The 7,944-nt window shown below is 41.1% G+C and overlaps 1 protein-coding gene across 4 annotated transcripts in view; it reads right to left on the bottom strand.

Moving 5' to 3' along the window:
- Positions 1–560: 560 nt before the first annotated feature.
- Positions 561–7,944, bottom strand: part of LOC149947480 (tyrosine-protein phosphatase Lar-like) — an 88,420-nt gene continuing 81,036 nt past the window's right edge. For 3 of the 4 annotated variants that reach the window (XM_090172923.1, XM_090172924.1, XM_090172927.1), the window contains 23 exons: positions 7,510–7,821; positions 7,249–7,446; positions 7,066–7,158; positions 6,805–6,991; positions 6,524–6,731; positions 6,269–6,455; positions 6,113–6,207; positions 5,826–6,042; positions 5,592–5,758; positions 5,341–5,523; positions 5,038–5,270; positions 4,741–4,975; positions 4,381–4,686; positions 4,196–4,309; positions 3,971–4,125; positions 3,612–3,897; positions 3,454–3,547; positions 3,306–3,382; positions 3,079–3,213; positions 2,882–3,007; positions 2,657–2,811; positions 2,449–2,584; positions 561–2,376 (listed from right to left, as the gene is read on the bottom strand). In XM_090172923.1, the coding sequence (XP_090029049.1) occupies positions 2,308–2,376; positions 2,449–2,584; positions 2,657–2,811; positions 2,882–3,007; positions 3,079–3,213; positions 3,306–3,382; positions 3,454–3,547; positions 3,612–3,897; positions 3,971–4,125; positions 4,196–4,309; positions 4,381–4,686; positions 4,741–4,975; positions 5,038–5,270; positions 5,341–5,523; positions 5,592–5,758; positions 5,826–6,042; positions 6,113–6,207; positions 6,269–6,455; positions 6,524–6,731; positions 6,805–6,991; positions 7,066–7,158; positions 7,249–7,446; positions 7,510–7,821 (3,968 nt within the window). In that variant the 3' untranslated portion in view covers positions 561–2,307. The remainder of the gene's footprint in view (positions 2,377–2,448; positions 2,585–2,656; positions 2,812–2,881; positions 3,008–3,078; positions 3,214–3,305; positions 3,383–3,453; positions 3,548–3,611; positions 3,898–3,970; positions 4,126–4,195; positions 4,310–4,380; positions 4,687–4,740; positions 4,976–5,037; positions 5,271–5,340; positions 5,524–5,591; positions 5,759–5,825; positions 6,043–6,112; positions 6,208–6,268; positions 6,456–6,523; positions 6,732–6,804; positions 6,992–7,065; positions 7,159–7,248; positions 7,447–7,509; positions 7,822–7,944) is intronic. The other variant, XM_090172925.1, reaches the window with a different exon arrangement.

Genomic DNA, 7,944 nt, shown 5'->3' with positions numbered 1-7,944 from the left:
GGAAAAATCATCCGTGGTAGGATTGTAGACTAGGAGATTATCGGGATTTGAGCTGTTGATTTCTCTCAAGGCCCTTAGACATTTATAGCGTTTTCCATTTGACTGCTCTCGAGCGCTCTGATCAACATTTTTGTTCCATTTGCGTGCTCGGATCTGCTCCGATCAAGTTTCGCGTGTTCTATTTCCTGCTCACGGGTGCTCGGAGATCGGCCAAAAACCGATCTGCCGATTTCGACAGACCAACGGATGGAGATCGAGATCGGAGCAAATTTTTACGTGTTCCTTTAGGATTTTTTGGCAAATTTTCAATCCAAGACGCGGTGAAAATTCAAATTACTAGCAAAAGAAACATCAAACGCGAATATGTTCGTGGAATGTTCCATTTGCGGTTTTACTCTAGACCTCTAGGCGATCGGGGCGAGCTCAGAGACGGATTGGGAGATAATCTCAAGCAATCAAATGGAAAACGCTATTCAATACACCTTTTTTAAAAATTAAAATAAATCTTTAACATTTTGTAAACCTCTACAAATATTAAAACGAATATTTTTAGCAGCTTGTTTAATTTTTGGAATGAGATGTAAATGCACTGTTTAAATTTACAACAGCATAAAAAAATACAAATAATTATGTTATTGTTTACTGTACAACATAGTTTTTTGACAGTCTTTTTTGTTGTTGTTGAGATACACCAATAATACACCGAAGTACACTTAACTTTGGTCCATTATTTACCTTTTTGTGGGGGTAAAAGTGCCGATAATAAATTAGGCACAACGGTTAAAAAGTTTTAAGATTTGTTTTTCTTTTTAATGAATCATTCTTTCTTCCGCACTTTCGCAAGACCAAAATTCCGTTCAGAAGACTTTTTATTTTACTTATCACGGACGAATGTTAATTAATAATAGCAGACCGTTGCAGTCTTGAGGGAGATATAATATATTGGCTGTAGGAACTTTTTTATTTTGATGAAAAAAGGTTACATTTTCACCCGCAATATATCTCTCTGATTCTGATTTAAGAATTTTGGAATTTCAAACAAATGAGAAACTAAGAGTCTTTAAGTAAACTATGCCTTGTTGTTAAAGGTTTAGAAAAGTAGGCGTTTTATATACGGGAGTGTTATAAAAACCATTTGGAACAAAATAAAATTTTAAATTTGACGAATTAAAAAATAAATAACGCTATGTCCAGTTTACATTGAAAATATCGGATCTATACAGTTTTTTACACATCCTAGCTGAACACGAAGAAATGTCTTAAAATCGTATAAGTTGCCAAAACATAAATCGAAAAATGGACTTGGGCATTTCACTTAAGCGATATAGAGTTCTCTTTAAAATAGAGAGTAACGCTTTCAAAATTTTTGACCGAAGAATTTTATCAAAACATCTTAAAATCTTCAATGGAAGACATGATGATATGCCACACGTTTAAGAAAGTATTAAGGTTCAGCGTTTACTTAACAGAAATGAAATAATTTAGAAATATTATATTCCTCGCTAATAACAATTTTGAGAAGTTTTAATAATTTAGCTTCCTTGGAAAGAAAATTAAAAATTTCGGAATTTCCCACGATATTGTACCATCTTACGGTACCAACGTTTCAGATTCTACATGAACAAACGTCGCGCAAATCAAAATTACAGTAATTACGCTCGTACAAACTCAAGAACAAAAATACCCTAAGCTCATTCTGTCTAGTCTTATAAAACATTAATTCCTTAAAAAGTTTTTGAGCTTTTTAAATTCCTTTCTTACTACGAGTTTTTCCGTAGCAAATGTGTTTTGTGTTTGCAGGCACACGACTTAAATTCGCGTTTGCTTTTAACATAACTCGCAACGAGTCGTCCTCAATTAGCACACGCGCGCGCTGGACCGATAATTAGAGACATCTAAGCTCAAAAGGTTTTTCGTTGATTTCTTAAAATTCATTTAGCGGAAAACACATTATGCGGGAAATTACCATAAAAATGACCAGTTTAAACGATATAAGGCAAGATCAATAAAACTTTCTTTTCTCGTGCGCTTAAATTTCTTCAATAATACTTTAAAAAAGAGAGTCTTTCGTGAAACGAGGCGCGAATATTGTGTTAGAACTTGGAATGTCTTTGGGCGTCAAAGTATGACTCCAGAAGCGCCCGTTTCGTTTTTGAGGAACTTAAAATAAAAATCCAGCTAACGACTGCCCGTTTTTGGAAGTTAGATGTCCCGTACAGTACCTATTATTATAGGGACTCATGGCGGAGAGACGTTTGCTGGCGGAACGCCCGTTCGACTTACCGGTAACTTTGGGAGTGCATAGCTTCAATGCGCATAATGATCAAAGGATCCGAGATACTCTAACGCTGCATTGTAGCAAAACTGATACTGGTCCTATTTATAATAAGATTTCGAAGAAAACATTTCAGAGGATGTTTTTCGTTTCAAATTTCCGACGAGTCTTACCTCCGTTTGAACCATTCCGGGCCTTTGCGTACGTAACGTTCTGACCGTTTGGAACATGTCTACTACACCCTCGTATTGCATGCGTTCCAGCACTATGCTCAAGGTTATGAAAACGCCCGTTCGACCAACACCAGCGCTAAACATACAAATGATTTACGGGTAAGTCGTTATTCGCCGCCTTTAAGTTGTACGGCTAGATCATTCCTACCTGCAATGAACCGATATGGGACCCTCTTGACCGAACTGTTCCTTCGTCTTATGGACTTGACCTATAAAGTCGATAAAACCGTCTCCTGGTTTAGGAACACCCTGCTCAGGCCAGTCAACGTAATGAAACTGTCGTATCGTCCTCGATTGACCATCCTGGGACCGCGAGGAAATTCCATTTAGATTTAGTAATTGTTAAGCTACGCCATAAACGTTTAAGACGTACCCGCGCATCCGTCACTTTGAACTCCCGTAAAATATATTGAGGCATATTGTACTCCGTTATTGGGTCCACAACGAAATATAAATATCTTTGAGATCTTTCATTTGGCCAATATTGATGACATTTTTCCTATAATGAATGAATAGCGTTTTGATCAATGACTAGAATGTTTCGCCGGGCTATGGAACGTCGAAACATACCCTGCCCATTTCCTTGAGGTTAGTTAGCATTACAACAATGTTACAGTTATGTTCCCATAACATCCTCCAAAAGTCCTCCGTAGTATCGCCAATAGGACCTTGAGTCGCTATGTACGCGCTTCGATACCTGTAGCCCTGTTTGGATTTAAAAGGTTTCATCTCAGTTTAACGTGGACGTTTGCCTATTGCCTAAACGTTGTTAGCGACAAAACCGATTCAACACTTACATCTATATAACTCGCATTTATGTAGTCCGAGCCTTCGACTCCTCGTATGGGTTGCAAGCACACCCGAGTTGCTTCATCTTTGACGAAAAGATTCAATTATAAGACGCCATTCATTAGAGAAAATTCTAATTTTAGGTTTAAAACTTACAAGGCAAAATGTTCATGAGTCTGTTTTTCAATTTGTTTACTGGCAAATTCGCAGTGATAAATTTGTTGGGTGTTGTTTTCATGGACGATAATTTCTGTTTCAATACGGAGGCGTAAATATCGAATAGCGGATTAAAATTCGTTTTAATGAGTAATTACTTTAAATTCTAACTCTATTCCAGTGCAATTTTCGTCTGGAACAACTTGCATGAGAGCTTGAATGTGAGCGTATAGATTACAGGCGGCGATTTCCGTGTTTCCGGCAATGACCGCTTCCAGAACAGCGTCGTGAATAAAAATATACTGGTCTTCCGTTTGGACCATGTAATTTCGTTGCGCCCTAAGGCAAGTCACGTGACCATAAATGTCTATCGTGTCTTTATGTTTTATCCTTTCCAGCATGGAGTCGATGACCACGAAGCATCCTGTCCGACCAACTCCGGCGCTAAGTGGTAACGAAGGTTTCTTATTGAGAAAATGAAGACTTAAAACGAATCGAGGTTTCACAGAGAACCTACCTGCAGTGAACTATCATGGGCCCCGCATCCGGAGGATTCATATTCCTAACTCTTCTAAGGAAAACTAAAAACGGAGTTGGGTGATCTGGAACGCCGTGATCGGGCCACGCCGTAAACTGGAATTGTTTTATATCTCGTTGCTCAATTCCGGCACTCTGTTCGATAATGACAAATAGGAGAATAAGCATATTTCTTTTAAAAATTCTATTCAAAAAACGATCGTACCCTCTTAATTTGAAAAGTCCTAATACAATAAGTGGCTAATTCTTGTACGTCCACTAACGAAACGTGAATGCTCCCAAAAACTTCGGTACCCCTATTGGGCCAATACTGATCGCACTGTAACGGCACGAAAAATAGGGTTATATACGCTGAACTACATTAGAAGGTAAAATTCTTTAAGAGCCTACTTTTGTCCTGGCCCGCTCCTCGAGCTTCGTCATCATAAGAATCGTGGCACTGCGTTGCTCCCAAACCATCCTCCAAAAATCACCAAACGTTTCCGGAAGCGGACCTTGGGTGGCGATATAAGCGTTCTGTTTACGATATCCATCGCAATAGTTCGCGTTGACGTAATCGGACCCCGAAACACCCTCCAGCGTTTGCAGCACCACGCGACTGTGATCGTAAGCGATCACGTTAGCGTAGCGATTTTTGGGTTTATTGGCCTCCAAATTGGAGTTTTCCCACGTAAATTGTTGACCAGGCTCTATGGACTGGATAACCGGAAGTTAGACGGTGCAATTTGATGGAATAACTAACGTTCTTACCTCATACTCCTGGGAAAATAACAAATTGTCGTTCGATTTCAACCGTTCGATGTGATTCGCTAGTTCCGTAACGGGAATCGGTGGATGGCTGATCATGGCCGGTGTTTGGTAATTGAGGCGCCTCGATTCGACAGGATCAGACGGATGAATGGTTATTTCGCGCTCGTTCGAGTTGATATTTAGCAATTTCATCGTCGTGTCGCCAGCGGGGGATTTATAAGTATCTCTTCTCCTACTAACAATATTAAAGCTTGTTACGTCGCCAATCAATGCGTTGTCGTAATACGAGCGTCTTACTTTTTAACGAACCACAATCCAATCAAACAGACAACCATCACGAGAATGATGATGACGGGACCAATGATCCACAATAAGTCGGCTTTATTGACGCTATTTTCAATTCGGTCCATGTCTGGATTGTCCACTTTATCCTTGCCGTCGGAAATGTTCGGTATATCGACGGCGGAAGGCAAGGCCGACGCCATATCCAAACTCAAAACTTCCGAGAAAGGACTGCTCGTATACAAACTCTAAATGCGCAAGATCAAATTTACAGTCTAGCCTACGCGTCATTAAATCTCGATGTTTCCTACGAATTACCTTGTGCGACGTGTCTACGACCGCCCTGACAAATATCCTGTACTTTTCGCTCCTCAATAGTCGTCGATTTAAGAAATCCGAGTAATATTTGTTGTCTCCCAATTCGAATTTCGAAGGGTGGGATCTGCGGTGAAACTTCGCCGCGATGTAAGGCCCTCGTTCGTTATCGGGTGTTGACATTAACTATAGGATACGTTAGATTATACGTTTAAGAGGATTTATGTACGTTGATAAGAAATCTCTAGACGCACCTCATCTATGGTATAGGAATCGGTTTCTTTGTTAGCGAACTCTTCAGGGACGACAACTAGATAGTAGTGACTAATTGGCCCATATTCTTCCGAAGCTTGAGGTAAAATGACGGTTATATGATTTTCGTTGACACTTATAAAATCGGGCTTAACCATGGGTGTTGGGGCTAGAAATATAAACATCATATTTTAAGACCAAATACTACGATGTAAGTAACGACTGTCTCGGCTTACCAGCCATCGCTGTAGTCACTGTAATTTTCGCTGCGGGACGGAAATTTTCGTCCGGCGGAACTGCCGTTATATTCACTTGGTAACTTGTGAAGGGCATCAAATGCCCGATTGTGTAACTAGTGTTTTCGGCGGACAAAAACACTTTTTGGAATGGAATGTTCAGTACGTGAACTTTGCCTTGACTATCGTAGAATTCTTTGTGCGCCCCGTAAGATATCTAACGATTGATCAATTGGTAATTTATGCAGAAACAACGCTTTATATAGCGATAAGAGAAAAAAACCTACCATGTATTTAATGGGGTCTAAATGCACCGGAGGTTTCCAAGACAAATCCATGCTGTGCGTTGTAACGCCATGCGCTCGTAAGCCGATGGGCACGTCTTCAAACGAAATCTAGTTAGTCACGGTTGAGGTAGAAAAGTAAAATAAAACAGGTCGTACCTATTGGCTTAACTTTAATAGTTACGAGCTCGGAAAGTCTACCAAGACCAATTTTCGTTAAAGCCGCGACTCTGACGGCGTACATCGTGTTGGACTCCAGTCCATTTACTTCGGCGGACCAGGTTAAAGGAACGTTTTTACTTTTCCATTGATCTAAGTCTTCCTCCGGTGTTTGAATGTACAAAATCTTCAAAGGAAAAATGTTTTAGCCGATTAGCGTTTACTACCGAAGTACGTGATATGTCGAATAGATACTTGATAGCCTAGAATATCTTTGAAGTACGGAACTTCGTCCCACCACACTTCGACGGACTGTTCCGAAGTAGCCATGGCTTGGACGCTTGAGGGAGCCGGTGGCACGTCACCCGGTGTCTGTATCGCGACCTTATCGCTAAATGGTCCTCCACCCATGCTAGTGTACGCTCGTACTTGGAAGAAGTACTCAGTGTTCTCATCCAATAAGCTGGAACAAACAACGCCTCAGTTAACGTTTGATGTAAAACCCTAGCTTTTGGCGATATTGTCCGCGATCATACCTAATGACTATCCTATTGGACGTGGTGTTTTTATCTGAGGGATAGACGTCCGAAGTCTTTTGGAAAAGGTATCCGTAAAGAATAACGTGTCCGTTGGTTTTTTGCGGCGGAGGTGGTTCCCAACTGACGACCAAAGTGGTTGGACTTTGCAGGCGATGTTTCACATTCAACGGAGCAGCCTTAGGAACTTTCGGGAAATAAAAAGAAATTAATACGATGCTACGCTAAAAAGTGGGGGACAAAAATTTATTCGCTACCCACTTCCTTCCGGTGTATCTATGTATTCAATGGCGTCTTGACCCCATCCCACGTTATTTTTACCGGCTAAATGAACTTCGTATCTAGCTCCACGGTCTATTAGTGTAAACATAGAGGAGCGTAGATTAAGTTTCACAACCATTTAATGCCGTTTAATAAAAAGTCAATTGAGATGAAGTTTCTAACCTAAATCATCTAATGTAATGTGATTTTCCATGGGCGCAATTTCTACTTCTTGGAATTCGATGGAATCGTTGCGTTTGTATTTCAAGCGATATCCCTGCAAAGCGCCATACGTGTGCGACGGTTTATGCCAGCGAACTTCAACGGTTAAATGCGGCTCTTCGTCGATTATATGCACCGTCATGTCTGGTCTGGTCGGTACTGAAACCCCAGGGAAAATTAACATCATCGACATATATTACAGAAAAAAGGCTCGTCTATTACCTCCGCCGAGAGTTCGAACGCTTTTCGGGTAACTTCGGGTTCCGTCGCCTTTCCGCGTGAAAGCGGCTACTTGAACCGAATACTCCGTGTCCGGTTGGAGGCCGGTGACGTTGAAATCGTCGGCTTCTTCGTCGGAGACGTCGAAGCGTAGAGGCTCGTTGACCATGTCGCCTCCTTTCAGCAACTCGTGGACGTGGATTTGATAGCCACGAATGAGCCCGTTGCGGTCTCGGTTGCTCGGCGGTTTCCATCGGACATTGATGGCGGTACTGTTCAAAGCTACGACTTTGATTGAACGAGGTTCCCCAGGGACTAATTACGGAACAAAGACAATTTTAAGCCCTCGAGACAGAACGCGTCGTAAGATTGACGGGTTGAAGCGTAAATGATCAATAAAACCCTTTTAATTGTAGGATACGGTTGCCAGCTTCCTCT

The sequence above is a fragment of the Leiobunum rupestre genome, chromosome 4 (assembly GCF_980474605.1).
Source record: "Leiobunum rupestre chromosome 4, qqLeiRupe1.1.hap1, whole genome shotgun sequence".
Lineage (NCBI taxonomy): Eukaryota > Metazoa > Arthropoda > Arachnida > Opiliones > Sclerosomatidae > Leiobunum > Leiobunum rupestre.
This window is presented reverse-complemented; position numbering and strand designations above follow the sequence as displayed.